The 24,588-nt window shown below is 42.3% G+C and overlaps 1 protein-coding gene across 1 annotated transcript in view; it reads left to right on the top strand.

The window, feature by feature from the left end:
• Nucleotides 1–24,588, top strand: part of DNAH9 (dynein axonemal heavy chain 9) — a 210,216-nt gene that overhangs the window by 143,703 nt on the left and 41,925 nt on the right. Inside the window, exons 60-62 of the mRNA XM_052808369.1 lie at nt 14,580–14,773; nt 18,955–19,103; nt 22,675–22,802. Coding sequence (XP_052664329.1) covers nt 14,580–14,773; nt 18,955–19,103; nt 22,675–22,802 — 471 coding nt within the window. The remainder of the gene's footprint in view (nt 1–14,579; nt 14,774–18,954; nt 19,104–22,674; nt 22,803–24,588) is intronic.

The following is a 24,588-nucleotide window of genomic DNA, read 5'->3' as shown; positions in this document are numbered from 1 at the left end:
ACTTCTCGCTAAACCAGCCCTGTTCATCCTCTAAAAGGCATATTTCCATAATAATGGAGGAATTAAAAAAAATTCTACACCCTTTCTTTAATCATCTTCCGTTCAGTGGTGGTGTTTTGCTGTTAGACAGCAGCAGTTTTATTTTTGCTTCTCCTTTGAAGACAAATTAAATGGACACTTAGGGTCAACACATGTAATCAGGAGAATTCAGCCATGACGCCTGTGAAATACATGTTTTGCAACAGCATATTTTGTCTTTGGGCTGTGCAGTCTGTATAGATTGTAGATGTACATACAAACTATTGCTTGAAATCTTAGGCTTTCTCAACTCTGCTCTGTCCCTGCCCGTGTTCAGCATGGGGATATATAGGGTGAATGGTGCATTTCAGTTCTTCTGGAGTCCTTCTGGGTTGGCATTCTTCTCTGTTTGGAAGCGTTCTGCACCGCAAAGCTTCTTTCTACTTCAGTCCTCTAAGTTTTCTTTGGAAAGTGAACTTCCTTCCACCATAGGTTTCAGAGGTTTCAGGCTCTGATTCTCATTTTGGAGATCCTTTTATGCATCTTGGGAAACATATTACTCTTGTAGTGCCCAAGGATGCCTTTGCTAGTCCTGCCTCCAGGTGGTACATTCTCCAAGCAGACACCTTCTAACTTTGCAGTGAGTTTTCTTTGGGAGATAATCCCTTCTGTGCTAGCCAGTTCCATTCCGTGTGGGTGAAATGGCCTTTCATGTTCCCTGTGTGCTTCATCATGATTGTTGCAACTGCCTCACTGCTGTGATGAAGTTGGTACAGTTGCCAGCTCAGGGTCATAAACACCGGAAGGAACATCAACTCCCAGTCATTCATTCTTCAGGCTTTATTCTTGCATCACTATTTGACTTATTCAGGAGAACAGGCATTTCTCTGCATAGAGTGTCAAAGTACATAGCGTACTGTGTCAGAGCCCGCTTTGAGACCAGCAGTAAGTAACTTCTACTCATCAGAGCTCAAACCCTGTCAGTGGCATCATTGAAAAAGGTCTTCACCCCTTCCATCAGCTATGTGCCCCAGCTTCATCCCTACCAGCAGCCTGCACTCCGTCATCCCTCGGCCATCCAGAACTGATGCAGTGTTGGGTATCTATCATGTAGTTATTGTGTGCGTGGAGTAGCTGGAGACTTATCCTGAGGTAGGCAGGAATTGAGAGTGGACTGTCACCTGAAGCTGCTTTGCAATAACTGCTTCTCTTTGAGATGAGCCCTTCCCAATCAGCTTCCTCTCTCCCACTGAGTCTCTGGGGGTTTGTGGTTGAGATGGAAACTATGTGATGCCAAGAAATGCTTCTCTGCATCTAGCCTTTTGCTGAGCTATGAGGTGGCAGAATGTAGATGTATTCAAGTGTGCTCCACACATCAGGTGTCTTCAGCCTCAGCGTGCATCCACTGTCCCCATGAACTGCACATCTCAAAGAGTTGCAGTCACTGGTCAATAATCTGTGTTAATTTTATGTATTTCAGGATTTTCAGTTAGTGAATTCTATATTATCAGATACTGAATACTTTTAAGATTGTCTTTTGTGATGATTGTAGTATTGATTTTGCTATAAATAATACGCCTGGCATCAACTTTATTAGTGTTTATGTTCTATTAATGTGTGTTGGTTTATTAGTCTTTGAGTTTTTGGCAACTCCAGTTACTTGAGGCATGGTTTTAGTACAATCACATTTTGTCACAGGCTGCTATAATTAGGTTAATTAGTCATGGCTTCTACACAGCTTATTAGCAGGCTAAAATCTCTTTTTCTTTCATCAGGAAGATTAAGTGCTGTAATAAATTGTTTCTTCAACAAAGCTTGAGCAAAGTACATTTCAGATTCATATTTCAAATTTGAAGTGGAATTTAGCATTCTGCTAATTTTTCACAGAAACATTGAAAATGCTCCTGCCCAAAGTGCTCCTCTTGCCAGGGGTTTCAGGCCAAGACAGTAGTGCCAAAAGAAATCAATATTGATATTTGTGGCCCATTCTGTGCCTTCCATTTTGGGCCCATTAACTTCAAAGGAAACCTCATTAAATGTTGAGGACTCTGGGCATGCAATCAGCCTTGTGTGATTTGGCTTATTATTTATTGTTATTGTTTGATTAACAGTTAGATTGTTATTGTTTGATTAATAGAGACATTAATAGTAGATATAGGCTATTAGTCCTTTGCAGTTGTGCAGCTGTTTTCAGCTCATGATGCTGGAGCATCTGACACACGTTTATGATTTAGTTTTCCAGCTTCTTTTAAGTTCAATAAAAAGTTTCACAGAGATTTTTGCTGCAACCTGTGTGCCAGGGTAGCTCAATATTTACCACTGAGTGAAGAAACCCACATACCTGTCCAGAAGGGCACAGTTTGTAGGGAAGGGTAATATCTTTTATTAGATCTGCTGATAGACTTGGAAAAAATAGGGAAGTTTCGGGCTTTTTAGTGCTTCTTTAAGCCTGAAACAGGAATTGAATTCAAACTAAGTACAGGTCGAGAAAAACTGCTCTGAGCTTAACTTGATTCTGTTCATCAGTCAGCCTATATGGGAGAAAAAGTAGTACCTGTGGAGCCCCTGTGGAGGCACATTAGTTAGCTCTGGAGCAAGGCGAGATGTTAGCAAAGGACACAGCCATTAGCCTCAGTGCAAATACTGCCTCTGGGTCATTGAAGGGTTAGTTAAGAGCAGGAAGGGGAGAAAATTGTATCATTTAATGAAAGTAAGTGCCTTTGCTGAGTCCCTGGCTCTGGTGTTCAATAGAGTTGGTTGTTTCAGTTCTAAGGCCTGTCTTTTGCAGGTACGTAATAGTGATGTGTTGAGAGGTCAAAAGTATTCTTTCACTCTTAATGAGGTTTTCTGTCTTTTTTCAATTTCCTTTATTACATAGTATGTTATACTTTCCTCACCCTCTGTGTTCCCAGTACCTAGCTTGAAAGTTTTTATTTCTGTTGGTACTTCTGAAGAAGTTTTTTGTGTGCATGCAAGGCTGTCCATTTCTCCCGACTTGGCTGTTGGTTACCTTACCAATAAATGTGTGGACACACCTTGGACCACAAAGGTACAATGATGCTACTGCTTGAACTGCACAGGACATCAGGCCACAGCCATGTGCAAATGGCCATTTTGATATTCTTGTTGTGTGACTGAACTTAACATAGAATCAGTGTAGAGATTGTCCTCTGTAGGATTTTTCCCCAATTTTTTTCTTCTTTTCTTCACTGGAAGGTCTCCAGTGTCATAAGATGAAGGTGCTGATACCTAGATGGGCGGTGAGTTTTCTCTGAATTGATGCACTGTGGTCCCTTCAACCCTGTGTAAAGCCCAGTCTGCTTGTTGAGCTGTTCTTTGGTTATCCACAGGGCTAGGACAGACAGCTCATGTCACGGTTCTGCTCTGAGCATGGATATAGAAATGACATCATTGGGTTTTATGGTTGTTGGGTCTTCCAGACTATGTCTAGACTAACAAGTAAAATGGGCCAGCAGTTGTTTTCTGGCCCTGGCAGCACCTGAATCCATACAGTGGAACTCCCCTCACCTCCCAGACAAGGAAGACCTCATATGTTTTTTACTGTGGGCAGTCCCTGGAGTGTCCTACGCTCTGGGCTGTGTCCAGGCATTTCCTGAGAGCAAGCGAGTTCACCAAAGTCAAATGTGAGCCAGCAAGGTACTAGCAAACTGTGTGGCTCGTGGTGAACTTGTGCCTGGACCTCTTCTGTAGCCACAGATTCAGGAGCAGATCAGCAGGCAAGAAAAAAGTGTGTGTCTTCTCCTCACTGTGTAGGTATGCTGGGGTCTGAGACAGGCAGATAGAAACTCCTTCTCCCCATAGTCTGAGACAACCTTGCTTTGGAACAGCTTTATAGATGCATGAGCGTGGTTTTAGACCTGAGCTAATACAATCTGCCCATCAGTAGGGCTTATTAGCTTAGGTAAAGCCTCACACAAGGCATAGTTATGCATCTTCTGTTCAGTGCCCAGTGCCAAAAGACCATGCCTGTGTTTCTTAGGGGTTCCACAGAGCAGTTTGTATTTGCCTAGGAAAGATCATATGAACATACCCACCGTCACGCTGGGCTCTCCTTGAGCTTCACCACTACTAATAAAGCCAGTGGTTGCCCTTAATGGTCTTCGTTTTCATGGTTGCCTTGGCCAAACCCAGCCTGTTTTAGAAGATGAGGGTTGTTGTCAGGCCAGTGAGACTAGCTGAAGGTTGGATGAATGGATTTCCCTGTGACCCCAGTGATCTCTGCTGTGAAATTCTCCCATGCTCCAACTCCCTCCATGCTGTGCCCTTCCTGGGGAGCTGTGTCCATGTTGGCTCCTGCAGAACTGCAGTCCCTGATTAACCGTGTATGCATCTGGCTCTCACCACGGCAGCCTGTTCCCACAGGCTGGATGCAGGCAGCTCTGGATCTCCTTTGCACAGATACGCATTTCCCAAGTCTGATTTTCTTTGTGATATTTTCTGCAGTGCCTCTTCATTGCTGAATGCAGATGTGTCCCATAGGATAAGTGCAGCTAGTTAATATACAGCAAGAATACACCTGGCCAACTTGGATTACTTCTTCACCCAAATCATTTCCCTCATCTTTTTCTGAAGGGGAAGAATTTTCATTATGTAGATATGAAAACGCTACTGAAAGGGCATTGTTTAATAAATGTGATGTTGAATAATGAGCTCTAAATACTGAATTCAGCTTTTGAGGAGGAGAACAGCAGTAGACAAAGTAGTATATTAACTCCATATTTATAATTTTGCAGAATGCAGATGATAAGATTGTGTGTGTGGCTTATGAGATAAAATACCAACTCATATATTTAACATTTAAGAAAACTGGATTTTTTTGACAAAAGAACAGAAATCGCTCTTCCAACTTTCACTTTTTGTACTTTCTAGACACTGAAATTTTTCATTCTTGTCAAAGATTCATTGTGACACAATCTGCTGCCTACATTGTGCTCTTTGCGCATAAGCAAGGTCCTTTGATCAGGATGGTCAGATATGAAAGGCTTGCAGCTCACAGCTTTCCATGTGCATTCAGAATTATTATTATGCCAGAAAATCATAGTCTTAATTAAATATCTTCCATTAACTCAGTTCTTCAGATGTACAGCCTTTTAGTGCATCTTTGATAGAAAACATTGATTATGACACTTCGATGTGCATTGATCTGCTGTCATCTAGAAGTTTCCTAAGGACATTTATTTGTCCTTACCAGCACTTAAGTCCCAGAGGAATGTTCCCAATGTCTCACAGAAATACTACTTGAGAACGTTTTACCTTTTTTTTTCCTTTTCTTTTTTAACCTGCTGGCTAATGATCTGATGTTTATCTGAGATACAGCAGAGATTTTGATCACGTCAAATATTTAAAGACATACTTTGTTGGTTTGATTGCAGAGTGGAAATTGAGTTTTTCTGGATGCCTCTACAGCAGTGTCAGCCTTTGTCCTTCATTTTCAATCCACCCATGACCCAAAGCCTGCTGTCAGCTGGTCATTTTGAATGTAAAAGTTCTTTCACCTTCTAAATGGAAGAGAAGGGAAATAATTGCTTCATTAGAGATATCTTTTAGATATCAAATGTATCCTTTTTAGACATTGTATATCTTTTGAAGTCCTATTGATCTGCTTAAAAAATAGAAAAAAAATCAGTTGCAGTGCACTTCTGAAAAGATGCCAGTGGACTGTGGACCCAGGAGTGACCACAGAAAGGTCTGATGGCTGAGCTCTGCTAGCAACTAAGGGCGTGCAAACAGTCATCCTATTCTGGACATGATGTGCTGTACCTAGATGTGTAAGATGCTTTTGGAAAGGCAATGAAGGCAAATGGTTTGGATTTGGCTCTTCTTTATTAGTTCTTCCTTTTAAGCCCACATCTGCCACAAAGGACCTGTTGGAGCTCCTTGTTTTGTGGTAGAGCTCATAAACCTTTCCTTTGCATGACAGTTTGGTTCACATGAACAGCTGTGAAGACTGCAGATTAAGTGCTCAGCTAAATTTCAACTGGGAACAATCTCTGGAACACTGATGGCAACACCAAGGCTTTACCTGTGTTGCGGCACATGAGATGGCCTTTTCTGGAAGCACTCGTGGTCTCTGTATCATCCCCAACGTGTGATCACAGTGCATCAGTGGACCACAGTATCGCCAGTACCTGAATAGGAGCATCCCTGTGCAATGAATATAGTCTGACAGAGCCATGGGGACATGCTTTTCACTCAGAGTTGGTCAAGCCTCTGCTGTAATCTGGTTTGATCTTTGAGTATTGCATTTTAGGAAAGATGCAGACCACCTGGAGAAAGGGTAGAGGAGAGCAGTGAGAAGTTTCAGATACCTGAAAACATGACTGTGAAAAGAGATTGAAGAGAGGGAGAAGGGGAAGGGTTATGTCTGAGGGCCTCAAGACTGAGGGGACAGGAGGTTACAATCTTCAAAAAGTGTCCTCCAAAGGCAAAAAAGCAATCAGTTTTCTGTATCAGTAAAGGGTAGAGCAAGGTGCATCTCAAAGTACTGCAAGAAAGATTCACGCCAGACATTTGGAAAATCTTTGTGGTAGATGTCCTGGTTTCAGCTGGGATAGAGTTAATTGTCTTCCTAGTAGCTGGTACAGTGCTATGTTTTGAGTTCAGTATGCGAAGAATGTTGATAACACTGATGTTTTCAGTTGTTGCTAAGTAGTGTTTAGTCTAAAGTCAAGGATTTTTCAGCTTCTGATGCCCAGCCAGCGAGAAAGCTGGAGGGACACAAGAAGCTGGGACAGGACACAGCCAGGGCAGCTGACCCAAACTGGCCAATGGGGTATTCCATACCATATGATGTCATATCTAGTATATAAACTGGGGGGAATTGGGGGCGGGGGAATCACCGCTCAGGAACTAACTGGGCGTCGATCAGCAGGTGGTGAGCAATGGCACTGTGCATCATTTGTATATTCCAGTCCTTTTATTATTACTATTGTCATTTTATTAGTGTTATCATTATCATTATTAGTTTCTTCTGTTCTGTTCTATTAAACCATTCTTATCTCAACCCACGAGTTTTACTTCTTTTCCCGATTTTCTCCCCCATCCCACTGGGTGGGGGGGGAGTGAGTGAGTGGCTGCATGATGCTTAGTTGCTGGCTGGGGTTAAACCATGACAGTAGAGAATAGTGAAGGACTGGCGCAGATTGCTTGCAGTTTCCATTACTGTGGTTGTTTGAGCAGGTCATGTGAGCATGTATGGGGATTATGTCAGGGGCCTGAGAGCACCAGCTCTCAGAGAAGAAGCTCTGCAGCTTAATTCCTCTTCTAGTCTGGTTGCCTGTTCTCAAGGCCAGTTCTGCTATGGTGCCACCATGAAACCTTGGGTGAGGTCATCGCTGTGAAAAGAGCTGTGAGAAACCTTATCAAAGGATGAGTCCATACGTATGTGTGTATATATATGTATATGAGGACACAGAACCACGGACCCTGAGAGCCTTCCAGCAGGTGACATGCTGGAACAGATGCTTCAGCTGAGCTCTTCCAGTCCTTGAGACTTATTTTCCCTTTCAGTTTTGCTGTGCATTGGCCCATGGTGCTGGCCCTTCTGTGATTTATAGCAGCCAAATCCAGGGAACTTTTCAGAAATACACAAGTACCACCTTTCAGCTGTCATCAGGGACCCATGGCCAGCTTCTGGTCCTGGGTGTGTGTCCCCAGTTTGCTGGAGAGCATCAAAGAGAGAAGAGGAAAGATGGAGAGTATGGCTTGGCAGAACAGCCTGACTTTGCAAGGCCCATTTTCAAAAACCACTTGAACAACCTTTGTAGAAAATGCAGGTAAAATGTCAATATGAACCTAGCTGTGAAACATCTCAGGCAAAATTATGAAAATTTGGTGGGTGGTTATAAGCAAGTAGAATACAAAGATTATGACTAAATCTCATTTCTGTTGCTGACCTATCCTATCCAGTAGAGCTGTCTGTAAGAACATACTAGTAGGAAGGACTTGGCTGCTGAAGCCATTGCCTTCTGCTTTATGATACAGGTTTCACTGGCAGTTATCCAAGAAGAGGTAGCAATATCCAACCCATCACTCCTCAGACCACTTCTGTCGTCCAACCGCAAGGTGTCTGCATTTTGTGATGCTCTAGGAAGGATGGTACAGATAAACAGAAGGATGTTTTTGTATAGTGACATGTCATGGCACTACATACTTTTTATCCCCAGTATAATTTAGACATGTGGAAAAAGCAAGGAGGAGTTTGAATGAAGACAGGGGCATACAGTGCAGTGAGCTTGTCAGTCAGCTTTTATGAAAGAAATAAGAGGATTAAAAATAACATGTTTGTGTTGAGAGGTGATTGAAGTTTGGCAGACCCATCATATCTTTATTTTTACCATCGGTAGAGATTTTTCTTATGAGTTGAATAATTTAATTAGTGCAGCTAAACAGAAAATAACACCTTCAGTGAATGAATAATACAAATCAAAACCTAGTATGAGAAAGATGGCAAATAATCCATCATTTTCTACATTAATCCTTACAGTTAACAGTAGTATTCAAATGGAGTAATTCATCTGCCTATACGTCTACTTCTTGAATGATCCAATATATCAATTCAAGCCAGATGCAGGTTTGACTTTACCATTCCTCCAGGAGCTGTCTTTCTCCAACTGTGGGGATGCTGGTTTTCCTAATGACATTTAGGCCACCTGCAGAAAATGAATGAAAGAAATTATGAATATTTGCAGAAACCTATATGAGCAGAACTTGCAGTGCACATGGACAGTGCAAGACCTTTAGAAGGTGTTTTGAAAACGCATGTTTGTTCCCAAGCATCAGGCATTCATACAGGTGCTCTGCTTTAACCCTGTTGCAAAAGTTCACACACAAGCTGCTTCAAACTCTACAAGCCCATGTACAGACAGACAACTGGGAAGCTGAGTTGTGGTGGGACTTTCCCAGACCTCCCTGCGAACCTGTGTCCCTCAGGTTGGTGAATCACAGCTCCAAAATGCGCAGCCAAGCCACAGTGACAGCTGCACAGTTCAAATGCTTTGAATTACTGGAGTGTTTCTAGACTTTGAATCTAATCCTGGTGCTGGTATTGAAAACACTCAGCTGAACCTGGATAGCTTTGCCGCATGCCTCACCTGACATCTAAAAATGGTTCCCCTTCAACTATCATTAGCTTATGGGCTTGGCTTGCTAAAAGCCAGTCTTTTGCACAGTATGTGCACATCACTGCTGGGGGCCATCCCTGCCCACTGGAACTCTTGCAGCTTCTGCAAATGACATCGCCTTTCCAGAAGATAGTCTCAGGGTCAGTTGCACAACTGCTGAGCACTGTGAACTTTTTATTTGTGGAGCCTGCTCTGCTTAAAAAATTGTATAACGTAATCCATTAAAAGACATCTCCTTAATTTTGCAAATGAAATCATCACTAATTGTTAGGATTTAATAATCTCACATATTATTAAAACTGCAAGAATATTAAATATAATTTCTTTCCAGTGTTGTCAAGTTGTGTGATTTTTATAGAGAGACATTTGATCTTCAGTGTGTTCCTTATAGACCTCATTTTTTTATGTAGAGGTGGGTTTTTTTTAAAAGCAAGATATATAAAATACTAAGACTGAAAGTGTGAATCAGGTATAACCTGAAGACTCAAAAAGTAAAGATAGCTTTTTAAAAAATAAACCTCACTTTTTAAATTATGATTTCATTATGTCTTTTTAAAAACCAGTCTCATGGCTGCTGGGGAACTTGGTAAATAGGTGTTAGAAGCTCACTCTGGCAGCACTGGTTTTCTTGCACTGCATTATTTTCCACACTATGTCAGCACAGAGCATAGTAATGAGATGCTGTTTTGACTTCCCTTGCCCCAGAGCTGTTCTTGAGTCAGATGACTCTGGGGCAGGGTCTTTTAAATTATGGAAATAGTTTAAAATACTAAACAATCTTTTTTTTAAAGAATAATTTCTTTTAGAGCTGAGGGGAAGAAAACATGGAGATAATCTCTTTTTTTTTAGTTTTAGATTTTATAAAAACTTATGAAGCAATGGCCAAACTTGAGGCCAGTTTCGACCAAATGGTGTCCTTAGAATAACTGCCTTTAGTGATAAGAGCAAGTGTTTTCTCTAATAAATTTACAAAAGCTTGTTGTAGTGTTTCTGGCACTAGGAGATAAATTGCATGCAATAGCAATGACACCAGACCTTTGAAGTTGTTCTTTTCACTAAAGACTCAGCCCATCCTCTGGAGGCAGCAAGCAGTGAGGGGTAACTGAGTGTGTCATCTCCTCGTCGTGCCCATTGGCCTGGGACTTGCAATGGCAACTAGGATTTCTTTCTCAAAGTCAATGGCTGATACATGTTGTATTTCCTACAGCTGTGGGGGGAAAGAGAGTACTTTGCATTTGTGAATGTGTGAAATTCACAGATCTGCTGACATATCAGCTCCAGTTTAAAGCTGGTTCTGACTTAGAAGAGAAACTGTCAAAGAAAACCAAAGTGATAAAGCAAGTTGTCTGTGATTCAGTGAATGAAAAATCATTTTCTCTGAGAAAACAATGATCCTTGCCTTGACGTGGTGTGAAGAGACCTGATTTGCTGGCAAAGTCTCATTTTGAGATATAAACTCAAGACCCTCCTGTCTGTTTCCAGCCATCAGAGATGATTATAGTGTGGGTTGCAAAGATAGGAACTGGAGTCTTCCAGCCCTTTTGATCATGTTTTATTTTGATCAATGTTTTTTGTCTCTCTCAATTTCCATGACAACTCTAATTGACAAATGTATTCTTTATTATGTTGACAAAAATAGCCATGCTACACAGGTTGATGTGTAGTACCCATCTGCTGTCCCAATGTACCATTCCTGCTTTTACTCCTGCTGCTTGGAAACAGTGATATATTACTGTTGGTCTAAGTTTCTTGGAAAAATTCACAGCAGAGGTATTGAAAAGCAATTAATATTCACAGAAAGATTACTGATTGAGATAGCTTTCACTGCACCAGCTTTTAAATAGCAGCATCTCTTATTAATACCATCACTCCTAATAAATGTAATTAAAATTGTTGGCTAATGAAAATTTTAGAGTTAATTTATATAATACAGGCTTTATACTTGCAATTAGAGCTTTCTTGATTCTGCAACATGTTGTTCAGGGAGAGACAGACTATCATCTCTGATTACATGTCTGTCATTTAGTAAGAAGAAAGAAATTTTTCAGAGTCTTCCTTGTTAACATCAACGAAGAGACTTCTCGAAGCAGCAACAGCCAAAGTTCTGAAGCGGTATTTTAAGTAAGTCACTTCAGAAGTCAACAGTGTTAAGATGTTTTATATAAGCACTTGCACTGATGAATCCACTGAATTCAACATTTGCCGTTGTGTTGTGTTCAGCTAGGAGAGGTGCATCAAATATATTTATTGCTTCAAGGACAAGGTTTTGGCAGATCAGAATACATGGCATTGTTCCTGTCAATGTCAGTTTCTCATGTTCTGTGCTCTGGTTTCTAGTTTTCCACAGAAAGCAGGATATGGCACTGAGTTTGGAGCAAGTACTTCTGTCGCTGACATTTCTCCATGTTAGTGCTAATCCACACATGGAAACAACATCTGTTGAATCACTACTTTGCTCACACTCCTTTTCATGAAATTCTCAGGATCCCTGGGAGTTTGGCATGGAGATGGTCAGTGCCAAACTGAGTCAGTCCATGCTGTAGCTCTCAAGTGGTATTGCAAGCTCTCTGCTCTTAACTGTGCCTTTTGTGGAGGTATTGATGAAATTGTGACTTTGGGCAAGGCTTGATTTGTTGCAGAACATTTATAGTAATATCTACAAGTACTTCTCTGCCTATAGCTCTAATTCTGGCCCTAGAGCACATGACCTATGAGGAAAGGTGGAGGGATTTGTCCAGCTACAAGATGACAGAGCCAAACTCTCCTTGTTATTGGCATGTGATGTAATAAGGATCAACTGTGACAAATTACAGGTAGGGAGGTTCAGCTTGAATGTATTACAAAAAAATCTTCTTTACCAGAAGGATAGTGCAGCTCTACATCAGGGCACCCAGAGAGGCTGAGAGAGCTTCATTTTAGAGGTCAACATTTTGGCAGGCAAAGCCATGACTGACCTGATCCAGTGCTGGCTGTAGTCCTAGCCCAGGCACAAGGTTGGACTAGACACCTCCAGAAGTTTCTTCCAACCATTGCTTCTGTGATGCTATGAGTGTATATTCAACAAATGTCCTGGGTCAATGGCACCCGCTGGGAACAGCTTTACAACCTCTTTCTCTCTGTCGCCTATAGGCATTCCCACTGCTACAAACGTGACCTCATTTGTTATAAGAAGCCCCTTTTTCTGATGCCTCCCTTCCCTTTGTTAGCTCTCTGTGTTGAAATATGGCTTCTAACTAAACTCAATCTATTAGAAAGACCAAAGTTTTACACTGCTCTTGTCTTCTCATTGGGAAGCCTTTCCAGAGGGAAAGCATGGCTTTCCTGCAGTTTTCAGAGCAGAGTGACCTTCAGTGTCTTCTGCCTCATTTGCAACAGCATCATATCCAAGGCAATCTCCCAGCACTTCTGTCAGGGCACTTGCATGACTTACAAAGCCCCATGGCAAGTGCGTATTTTTTCAGTTGATCTGAACAAGGTGTGACATCAGCATTTTTCAAGGAGCTTTCTCAGTTGCTTTCCATAGTGGTGCTGTATGGGATGTGAGCTGGAGCATTAATGGTGCGGAACACCTCTGGCCATCAAGAAGCTTCAGCTTCGCTATGAGTGTGCCCTTCTGTTTCTATAGAAAATAGCTCATTCACTGTCTTTTATACTTTACTAGTCTTTCCCACTTCATGTTCAACTGCTTACAGCTTCAGATTATGCAAAATGCTCTGAAGATGTTCATTTCAGCGAGAATTTTGCTTGAAATCCAGAAGAACCTTACAAGCTGTGCAATACGTTTTGCCACCACTTGTATGAACAATAATTTTGATTCTTTACTTCTCTGCATAACATTTATAGTTGCCACTTTCTAGCTACAAAATCTAGCTACATTTTCATTGTAATTATCATTTAGTTACTGCCTTGCTCAGCTGCTCTTTGGGGTATTCTTCAGCTACCTGTTTCTGCTACAGACTTGTAGCACCAAGAAGTTAATCTTCGTGTGTATTTGACAAGTATAAATCTGAGTGATTTGTTTTTTACAATGGCACAGTACGGTATGCATGCTTGTACAAAGAAAGCATCCACCCATTTACAGTTTGCATTATGTTTATTGAGATTTGTGGCTCCGTGGGTCACCACAATTGCATGATTGAGTCCCAGTGTTGTGGTTTTCACAGAGTGTGTGCATCAGACTATGCAGATAGAGAGATATATGCATGGTCGAACAGGGAGAGAAAAATAACTGCATGTGTATAAAGATGAAGATAATTAATATTGCAACTGTGAAATCCCTTAAAAAACAGTTTTGGTGAGCATGGCGTGCCTGAGTCTCTGTTTAGCTTTGGATACTGAGCACCCTGGATACAAAAGCACATTTTTCCATCAGTTGCTGTGATTTTTTGCTGCACAATTGTCTTTGTTGAAGCAGTAAGGAGACTGTTTGCAGACTTGCAGCTCACGGGAATGCCAGCAATGTGCTCTCCTGTCAGACATGGGCTCAAAATTTCCAGCTGCTGTCCAAAACACATTTCTGGGATAACTGACAGTAGCAAGTGCTTGTCACCTGAGATTTTTCAGTTCTGGTCTCAAAACAGGAGAGCAGATTTCTTCTCACTTTGGGTTATGGAGACCTGCATTGTGGATGATGCCAAAGTCTTTCATCCTTTCCTGTATTGTCACTTCCAGACTCCCATGTGTCTGCAACTGTGCTGCAGGGGAGAAGGCCTGGATGCTGTGTGCAGCTTCACTGGCTGGCGAAGGGCATTGCAGTGATGTGGGTGAGAGCATCAGGGAAGGCTGTGTTAGGTGCAGCATGATTTTAGAACTGACGTTCTGTGGGCAGCCTTGAGACACATTTCAGTTCAGAAGACCTTCCACAAGTATAAAACTGTCCTCAGTCATACTTTCCTGTGGCCTCGCAAATGGGCCGTGTCGATTCCTGTTCCTGTGACAATGTGCTGACAACAGAGTTGGGAAAAGGAGAATGGACAGAGTCTGATCTGGGACAGAGTCTGATCCAAGACGCTCGCCGGGTCTTGGATAACCGCAGTGTCTGTTGCCAAGGTTTGGGTAGCTGCCATGCTCATTGCTGAGGCTGGAGGGGCTGCAGTGCCTGTCACTGAGGTTTGGGTAGCCACAGTGCTCGTCGCCGGGGCTGGAGGGGCCACAGTGCCCGTTGCCGAGGTTTGAGTGACCGCAGTGCTCATCGTTTTGTTGTTAGGTCCAGAGACCTTCTCTTCCCCTTGAGGGTACTGAGTGGTGTCGAACAGGGCTCGATAGGCATGGGCTACTACCCAAACCTCTGGCTGTGGCTCCCAGGTTCCAGCTATGACCTGTCTGGTGGAGCAAAACGTGAGCAGTCAGTGATGTTAGAAAAATGGTTCAGAGCCATGTAGGATTGTTCTTCTGAAGACCTTCCTTGAATTTTTCCAGGCTCTCTCATCCATGGAGGAATTCAGGAACCTAGATCGGGATATTGAGGGGTCTGCAAAACGGTGGAAGAAATTTGTTGAATCTGAGTGTCCTGAAAAGGAGAAGTTCCCTCAGGAATGGAAGAACAAGTCAGCTCTGCAGCGCCTGTGCATAATGAGAGCCATCCGACCCGATCGCATGACCTACGCTGTCAGGTAGGGACACTTCTTTGCTATCTCTGTAACTCTCTTGCTTAACAGGCAACTTTGGGTCTGTGTTTTCTAGGGAATAGGAGTAATTCAGAAATATGTTTAGATTTATTTATTATAGAATGTGACTTCTGCAAAATGGATTCCTATAAAGGACTCTGCTGAATGAGTCATCTCTGAACTCTGCAAGACAGTCAACACATTTCATTTAACTGGAATTTCTTGCTTAGGGAGATCTAACCCCAATGTCACCAGTAGTGATGGAGAAGTATAACTAGCACTGGGCGAGGACCAGACATACCAAGTCAGAAATGAGCATCATCATACAGGTGTTATGCATCTGCTAGAGTCTTTTAATGATCAGTAGAACTTCTAGAGTTCATTAAGGTTGATTTTAGTTACTAGATCCTTTATGGCTGTTACTTAGGCACAAGAATAAAGTGTAGAAGTAAAGGAAAGTCTTACAGAAGTTTTCTCTTTTTTTTTTTTCTTGTAAAATGCAAAATTTATGTGATGCTAGTTCTGAAAGTTGTAGTTGTAAATTATGTAGTGAAGGTAACTAGGCAAGTCTAAACTTTATGAAAGTATGCAAAAGCAATATGCTTGTTCCAGGCGAAACTAAAGGTCTTTCACTCCATTAGGACTTGTTTTTACCTTCTCTGTCCTAGTAGTCTATGATTTGACATTTCTGCAATGTCTCTCATGCTACTGCCTCTCAAATAGTTTATATTGCTCCACCATCTGGCATGTGCGTGTATATGGGTGCATGTAACAGATCGTATTACTCAGTGTATGAACTAGATTTCTGTTTGTGCTTTAAAATTCACAGAAGAATGCAGATGAGACTGAGTGAAGTCTCCCTATGGTCAATGTTATTATCTTTTATTAAATTAAATACTATAATTTATCACAATCATACCATTCTAAACCATCTTCTTTTTAATTTCTGACTCTTTTAGGGCTGGATTCTCCATGTGTTCTCTCAGCTGAAAAGATTGTTCTTCCTGTTGTTTTTTAGTTTGAGTAAAATAAACTCTTGTCTTTCTAAACTTTTAAGTGCGTAATTCATTTAAGCAAGTTTAATTCATTTCCTTCAGTCAAGATGGTGGTACTCACATAGCTCAAAAATAACTGGAACATAAAGTTTCAACACCTTTCATATATCTCTTTTATGAAAAGGTAAGGGAATCCAAGTTCAAAAGCTTGGCTGGGTATTTTTAGGGTCTGAGCATGTCAAGCTTTTCCATTTGCACAGGAGTATTTAAATTTTTGTTTTGTTTTTCTTCTTATCTAGAAGTAGGTTAGAACATAAACATGTGCAAACAGTAACAGTTCACAGTGCCTTCCCCAATACTTTGTTTGTACATGTTTGTGACAAAAATTCTTCTTGAAATACAGGATAGTCAGACACTAGGCCCAAAAGGCTTAAGAAGAGCTTTTGTTTAGGGAAATCTCATACACCAAAAGCAAATCTGAAATTATTAGTGGTAACAATGACAGTCAAAATGTTTGACTACCTAGTTCCTCCTTGATAGCATCATACTCCTCAGACCTTTTTTCAGCAAGCAGTCTGGCTAAGACAGATACTGTTCCCTTAGTGAAGAAATTTGTTGTTCCTAAGACATCCACCTCTATGGAAAAAGTCTCTTCACCTGTCCTTCTCATGTCAGTTAGTGAAGAAGGAAGGAAAAGTCGTCTTTGGATTGAGCTTAATGCAGTCAGCATTCCTGATAGCCACCACACAGAAGGCTAATGGTCATCTGGTGTCTTGTTTTCCTAGGCACGGTCAAAGCTGTATTGTGTCTGTGACCCTTCAAAAAGTGGGGGATCTTGTAGAGCACTGGTGAGCTGCAAACTCCAACCATGAGGACATCAGCTTCAACATCCCTACTTTAGCCAGTAGTGTTTCAAGATCATGTGTGTGTGAACAAATTCATCGAGTTTTAGATACCTGCAATGTCGTTGGATCCCACAAGTTGTTTTGCAGTTCTTAACTTGCAGATCTCTTCCTTCTGTATATCAGTTAAATATGCTAACATTAAGTACCTTACTGATGATCAATGGACATCACTACCTTTCTGTCTCTCTGAGAGTCTTGACAAGCACTCAAGTGCATTTTGGGAGTCAAGGAGTAAGTTGGTAGCCTAAACACAGGTGACTAGGGGTATTTTAGATGCCCTAGAATATCCTTACCTCATTTCCAGCTGCTGTTCAGAAAGGTGCAGGACCCTTTATGTCCCATGTCATTATGTGCCAGCTCCAAAAGATGGTCAAGGAAGCTCTTCAGTATCTAAAATGATCCACTCCTGTACAGGCTTCTTGCATTTCCCTGTCTTGGAAGTTAGGTTTTTCAGCCACTCTTCATAGCAGATCCCTGGGGATATTTGCACAGGCTGTTTTATTCCCTAGGCCTAAGAGGCCATCAGAAGAAACCACTCTTACCCTGACTCATTTCTTAGAGCTTAGATGGGGGTAGTGCTCTATTGTCCATCACCAAGAACCATAATTTCCTCAAGAGGTATTTTCAGGTGTAAATACCTATTTCATCCTTCAGTCTTATTGAAGAACATCAGCAAGGAGCTTCTTGCAACACCTTGTGCTTCCATGCTTCCTCATCCATTATGAGGTCAGATCAGTCCAGCAGCTACTAGCAAGGTATAACTTGGTCATAGTGAAGTCCTTCCAAAAGCAATGGTACTACTGCCTTGAGGGATGGGCCTTTGAAACAACACGGAAGGACTAAGGACTCTGGTAGCTGGCACATCCAGCCATGGTTATGAAACTTATATGGACTCTTCAGATAAAGGATCTTAAGCAGCTGTGGCTTTATATAACCCAGATAAGCTATAAACCAGTCATTTGTCTTGCAGGGTATTTTTGCTTTTTGTTCTGGCACCATTTCTCAAATCCTACTGCTTATACTGTGAACCACCCCTATGAATACCTTGTTTGAAAGACACCAAGTGTAGGCACTCTTCCAGTCCTGTCTCTGAAGGCAGGCCTTCCTTTCCTCCATGTGTGGTCCATTTCAAAGTCTCCAAGTCACATTAGTTGTGTTTCTGAATCTCCAAGGCATCATTTCATAGAGCTGAGACTTGATATAAACCAAGAATGTTGTGACCTCCTATCTGATGGACTTCTTTAAACTTTGTGGACTGAAGCTTTCCAGCAGCTCTTTAGCAAATCTTGACCCAGAACAGAAAAATCTACTTGAAAGAGGCACCAAAGTGGAAGCTTTTTCTTTTGCAATCCTTTAGGCTTTTCTATTCCAACTGCCTTTCACTAGTCCTTGAAGGAGATTCTCAGCTCTCTCAGAAAGAATTTGGCTGCCTTATTCTGGTAGCACCTACTGGGTGAAAACTGGCCGATGTTTTTCTTACCTGTGGTACTGAGGTTTTCAAAAGGCCTGAGTCATGCCTCTATGCTAGAAGAGTAACTGCTTATTCCTGGGGTTTGAATATAACATTCCTACCTTTGAATCAATATTCACTGTATCCTCTTTTTCTAAAGCAGTGATTTTGGAAGCTCATGCTGGGGAAATTCAGCCTGGACATTCTTCATGCCCTGTATTCTGTTCAGGCAGCTGCTGTGGAGCTGAATTTTTTCCTGTTCTCTCAGTTGTATTTTTCCTTGTGACTCTCACGCAGAGGCTAAGCTACATGCACTAGATATTCTTAGAGCTCTTCCCTTTTATCTTTCCAGAACAAAGCAATTTTGTAAATCATTTAGACCTTTTGTGACTTTTGGTGATAAATCTAAAGGAATGCTGTTTCCTCTCAAAGGCTGTATGGATTACAAAGTACACGGCAGTTTTCTGTACATTAACTTATTTCTTCTCTTCTGAGAAACCTTTGTTAGAATCAAGCCAGTACTTGTATTGAAATTCTGAATACAGCGTTGGGCTGGTAGGTCCCACTGTTTTCCCTTCTTATTTCCTTTCATTTGTCAGATATTGGTGTGCCGTGTGTCCTTTTACTCCTGTAAAAAGTGCTAAACATTGCTATTGAGTGATAACTCCAGAAGCCTAGCCTGCAGATCCTGTCTAAAATTATTTCATGCCCATTTTTTTCATTTAGTTTCTAATTTGTTTGAATCAGCAAAATCAAAACTAATTAAGTGATTATTTGCAGGGGAATCTGTCTTTTCTGATCAATAGTAGACAGGCAAAACTTTTTTCTTTCTGGCAGAGATTTTGTAGAAGAAAAGCTTGGCAGTAAATATGTGGTAGGGAGATCCCTGGATTTCGCAACAACCTTTGAGGAATCAGGACCTGCAACCCCAGTGTTTTTTATCCTGTCCCCAGGAGTCGACCCACTGAAGGATGTGGAGAAACAAGGTAAATAAATCATGTCTCTATCCATACCACAGCATTGCTTTTTATCTTCTGCATAATTATCTTGGCATGACATTCTTGTTCTGTTTTTTTTTTTCCTCATCTCTTTGTAGATAATGGAGTAATCTGTTAAAAATAGATAATTGTGAGAGGATGTGATTAGGTTTTTTTGTTTTGGTTTTTTTCTCCTTTTTTTTTATTAAAGGATTTTGGATTTTCATCTAAAGTTTAAATTAAAGTTGTCTCTTTCCTGCATTGCCTGGATTCCCAGTGTGGTTCACACTACAACAATTTCTGAGCTGGTCTTGTACACAACCTATAATTTACGTCAGAGATGTCTAATATGCTGTCAGATGGGTTGCTTTTTGCCAGGAAAGGTTGGACCGGATGATCCTTGAGGTCCCTTCCAGCCTGGTATTCTGTGATTCTATGATAGCTAAAAATAAGTGACAGCTCTCTATAACAGTCTGCTGGTTAGTGGCAGAGTTTCCAGTTTTTAATCCCATCCTTCCTGAGTTGATTTTAGTGTGGATGGTCAGATGTAGTGCTGTCAGCTGGCTTCAAAACCAAAGGGGCTTCACTAAGGTGCCTTATTTGAGAAGGCAGTGATTTCCGTTGTGCACTGACTGCTGTAGTCAGTGCCTGTGCTCTAAAGCTGCCAATGTGCAGAATTTGCTCTGGGTCTCAAATCCACTGTGGAAGGATTGCCATTTTCAGCCTGACTGTGGCAATTACAGTAGGTCTGGAAATGGGGTCACTTCTGACTGTTGAACAGAGGTAACTGCGGTCACTTCTTTCAAGACTGTTACAGTGGAGGGGCTCCATCCCTCTGGAGCAGAGGAGTCAGATGCCTTTGGGTACTGCTTTAGGGCTGCTCCTGATTGCCATTCTGCTCATCAGATGTCTTTTCTCTTTCTCCAGCAATGCGCTCGACATATCCCCAAGACCATGACTTGTGGTCAAGCCCAGATGCTCCCAGCGATGTGGAGTATAGTATATTTAAACTGTATTAATTACATATCAGACTACCCTAGTACTGCTGCTGGCTGGTTTTTAGCAGGCAGGCCTCTAGACTAAACATCAGCAGGGCTGGCAGCCCCAGCAGAGAAACCAGTAACACTGAACTAAGCCATCATCCAGGCGAGTGGTGGAAGAAAGCTGACCTGTGGATTTCTTTTCCTCTCTATGATGCACCTTCTGGGTCATCCCAAAACAATGTTTGAGTCAGTCTTCACTCACATTCCCACAAGCAGCTTTCAGAGATGTTAAAGCCCAGTGCAGCCTGAGCCAGAGGCCAGATGGCGGTGCTCCATTGTGGGGTGTTCCTGGGCTTTGCATTGTGCTTCATGCTCTTTCTGCCCTGATACCAGGTCTCATTATTGTGAATTGAAGGGGTTGCCCCCTAAGGAAGGTCCTATCATGTGCCTGGCTTCCATTTGGAGCCACGTCAGTGATCCTGTGCTCACTGTGTTCTTTTCTCGTATGGGAAATGAAGCACTAAAATCCAACCATGAATGGTTTAATTGGAATTGTAAAGATGAGGGTAGTTGAACACCTGGGGTTAGTCAGCCAGAAAAGTTACAGCAAGTAAAAGTGAAAAAAATCTAACGAAGTAAAACCATTGCTTCAGTGCAGCTGCACTGGCCTTAAAGTCTGCCTCACTGGGGTTTGGATTGGATTCATTATTCAGTATTTTCTCTGCCCTTCATTAGGTTTTATTAAAGTGCAAGTCTGGCTAGATAATTCTTGTGAATGGCAGATAGCTTCTTCCAGATGCCGCCCACCCATGGGACCTTTCCTTGGCAACATGGGGAGGACCCTGCAGCAAACACTGTTGGGCTTGGAAAGCTTCCCCACCTCCCTGGGGCAGCCTGACTGCACCGCCCCCTCTCCTCTACAAGCCAGCAAGGAAGGAGGAAGGCTGGCATCGTCTTTGGTGAGGCAGCCAGCACCAGCTCACTGTGTACCCTTCTGCAGTCCTGTTCCTATCCTTGAAGTGGAAATAACAACTGATACTAATTTTATTATTAATCACCTGGTTTGGCGTAGCGGCCTGCCTTCTGTAAATTGGCCCCATCCCTTCTTGAGAGGATGGGTCTTGAAAGCAGAGGAGAGATTAGCAGCTCTCAAAGTTGTCATCCACCAGAGATGGTGAGAAAGAAAACTGGAAACTCTCAAATATGGGGAGAGCAGTATCCCAGGGGGTTGCTGTAGTAAGGCTAAGCAGAGAGCTCGAGCAACTGGAAGAGTTTGGATGTTTGTTTTACTTATGGCATCTGTTTCCAATCTTGTACCAAGAGCTGAATCCTAAGTCTTGCAAGACAAATCTTTTCCTTGTTTTACTATAAAAATTGTCTGCTTTTAGCAGAAATCAGGAATTAAGGGTGCACCATCTGCGTGAAGGCAAATCTGCATGCAGAGATAAGTGTAGGCAATCCCAAGGGATCAGTGCATGGGGACATGTGTATTGACTCCCTGGCTGAGCCAAATGCATCCTACTATGATGCGGGGAGCCAGTGTGGATGTTTGTTGGGCTGCTTCCCTCTGGCAGCACAAATTGGTGCTCATCTTCTGAGGAGCACACAGCAGAGATAGCTTGCTCCAGGCAGTTGCTTCTCCTGTGAGACGAGAAGCAACTGGAGTCCTCCATCTTTGGATGACAGACAGATTCAGAAAAATAAACAGGAGATCTTTAGCCATGATCAGTTAAAGAGTCTGAGGAACTGGGGTGCTACAGAGAACTCGGGGGAGTCCGAAGGAGTATCACAGACTAAATGAAGAAACACTAAATAGATGCCATCCTTCCTCCGGAGCAGGATAGTAAATTACATGGGGTTTGGGATTCACACCTTGCACTGTGCAGACAGGGATGTCGAAGGGACTGTAGGAGATGGTCTGCAGTGGCTCCTGGAGCACCCCTTCCCGTGGGCTTTTCTGCAGTCCACCGACCGTGGGCCTTCACACACATGGGATGCTTCCTACAACGGTGGTGCACCCAGAGGCAACTCCACACCTGCCAAAGCCCATGATGATCCAGGAGAAATCTGCAGGGCTGGCTGATCTCTAGATCCAAGAAATCTGGGAGGCCTTGGTTGAGGCCACAGAAAGCTCACACAGATTTCATTTCAGCTGCCCTCTCAAAACTGAATAGGTTCCTAAGATTACTGCTGCTTCTAGCATGCATCGCAGGGTGCATTTCCCCACCGAACGATGTCTTGTTCAAATCCTATTTAATCAGCAGGAAATTATTTTAATTTCCTATCACTGTAAAATATGTTTTTACACAAGGTTGCAGGGGAATACTGTTCTTTAAACAAGAGGCACTTTGTGATAATGTACCTTTGTGTTGATGCTGCTCTGTAATTAAAAGTAGTTTGGAAGAAGTCACTGCTGTTTTCAGTGCTTTGGCAAGGAGTGTGCGAGAGACAAGATAACTATTATAAGAAGTGCGATAGCTCTTCTGTGAGGGTTTTTGATAAGACTGAACTCTGCCTCACTGCTGCTGTGTGAGCTCAGCTGTGCTGCGTGCTGTTCCAGGTAAAAGTGCTGAACGTTGCTCTTTTTTTTCTTTTAGGGAAGAAACTTGGTTATACATTTAACAACAGGAATTTCCACAATGTTTCCCTTGGACAAGGTCAAGAGGTAGTTGCTGAACAAGCTCTAGATCTGGCTGCGAAGGAGGGTCACTGGGTCATCCTTCAGGTACGGTGCCTTTGGAAGCAGTCCTGCCATTCTCCCAGGTTACCTCATGCTGATCACCTTAGCAAGGGCAGTCTGTTGTTCTTATGTGGTGGGAGATGGGACAAGGTGTCATCTGCGTGTCCAAAGCAGCCACCTTCTTGCTGCTATCTATTACTTTTATTGGGCATTGTCATTTTGGTTTTCTTGCTCTTTGAGCCTTCTGTAGGGTGTGTAGTTCTAGGGAGTCCTCTGAGGGAAGGTTGTGCTACACTTTCCTGTGCTTTTATTTGCTTCATGAATAAATAAAGAGCTTTGTTCTTAAGAGCTGTTAGACCAGTTCTCTTACTACCTCTCAAAATTTACCATGTATTTAAATGAGCAATGAGAACATGCACACCACCTTAGGAAAGGCAGAGGCAGTGGCACCGATTCCTTTATGCATCCCAAAACTGGTAAATGTTTGAAGGTCTTATGACAACTCGGCAAAATGTTTCAGAGCCTTTTCGGGTGTGAAGGGAGCTCTGTCAAGTGCTCTCTGGAGCCACTTACTCAGTGAGTGCTTGGGTTTGCTAATATGCAGAGTCAGTGATGCCAGCTCTCATTACAGGTCTTGGGAACCCCTCTGATTTCCTTGATGTGGATTTTATAAATGTTTATTATCACTGAATTGTTTGGATAAAATTAGATTAAGACAAAGCTTTGTGTCCTGATCTGAGACTACAGGCCTGATTTTGCATTTAAATTAAATGCCATTGATATTTTGATCTTAATTTTTGCTTTTTTTGAAAGCTTCCTCTAAGGTACAATGCTGAGCTTTTCAAGAGCTTTTAATACAGATGGCTGCAATACTGGCATCTGCCTTTGAGATGGTGAAGAAAAAAGTATGCAGCTTTTTGAGACATTGCAGTCAGTGATGCAAAGCAGAGGGTTCTTTTCTACAATGATGGTTAGATCCTGTAAAGGATCCGTTAGCAATGTCAGCTTCCATGTCTGTTGCTTCAGTGCTAGCAGATGAGTGCTGTGGGTCTGAAGTATTTTATTTCATCCATTCACATCTTCTCTGGTGGACAGAGCAATCAGTAAGGGGTATCTTCTGATTTAACACTGAAGGTTAAATCAGAAGAGCTGCAGAAATTAGATTTATATGAAAGAATGATTTTGATGGTTGGGCTAACTGGTTTTCCAGCAACACTTGCCAAGTGTGACTATCTCTGGTGGCACAGAGCAGACAGTTTACCCTGTGAGCTTAGAGAGGAGCTTAATTCATCTGGCCGCTAGCAGGTTTTGATGCAAACTGCATGGGGCAAACTCAGCAGTCACAGCATTGGCCATTAGGACAGGTTGCCTGGTGCCAGTGTTGGGCCTCCTCAGGGTCAGTCAGTCATCTGGGATCTTCTCTGATGTAGTCTCAAAACTGATAAAACTTTATACATGTATATATTCTAGTTCTGTGTTGTGCTTTGGAATAAAGCAATATAGGCAAGACTGATTCAACACTGAGATCAGAACTCTTTCTTCCTTTGTTTTTACGGTCATAGACCTTCTGAGCAGTGCAGGTAGTGAGGGCCCCACTAGGAGCTGGAGTAATGTCTTGGTGGCACTTCACTTTTGGGACAAACTTGGAAACACCAGCAGGTGTTTGAGGCAGGCAGTACCATTTCTTTCCAGCTTCTGTATTTGGTGTCTCAGTCAGGCACTTGGAGTAACAACAAAGCAATGGAACTTAATTGTCACTCAGATTGGCCAAGCTGCTCAGCTCCAGAACATGTCTCTGTATCTCACTTTGTTTTCCCATCTCCTTCCAAGG

The sequence above is a fragment of the Harpia harpyja genome, chromosome 14, assembly GCF_026419915.1.
Source record: "Harpia harpyja isolate bHarHar1 chromosome 14, bHarHar1 primary haplotype, whole genome shotgun sequence".
Taxonomy (NCBI): domain Eukaryota; kingdom Metazoa; phylum Chordata; class Aves; order Accipitriformes; family Accipitridae; genus Harpia; species Harpia harpyja.
This window is presented reverse-complemented; position numbering and strand designations above follow the sequence as displayed.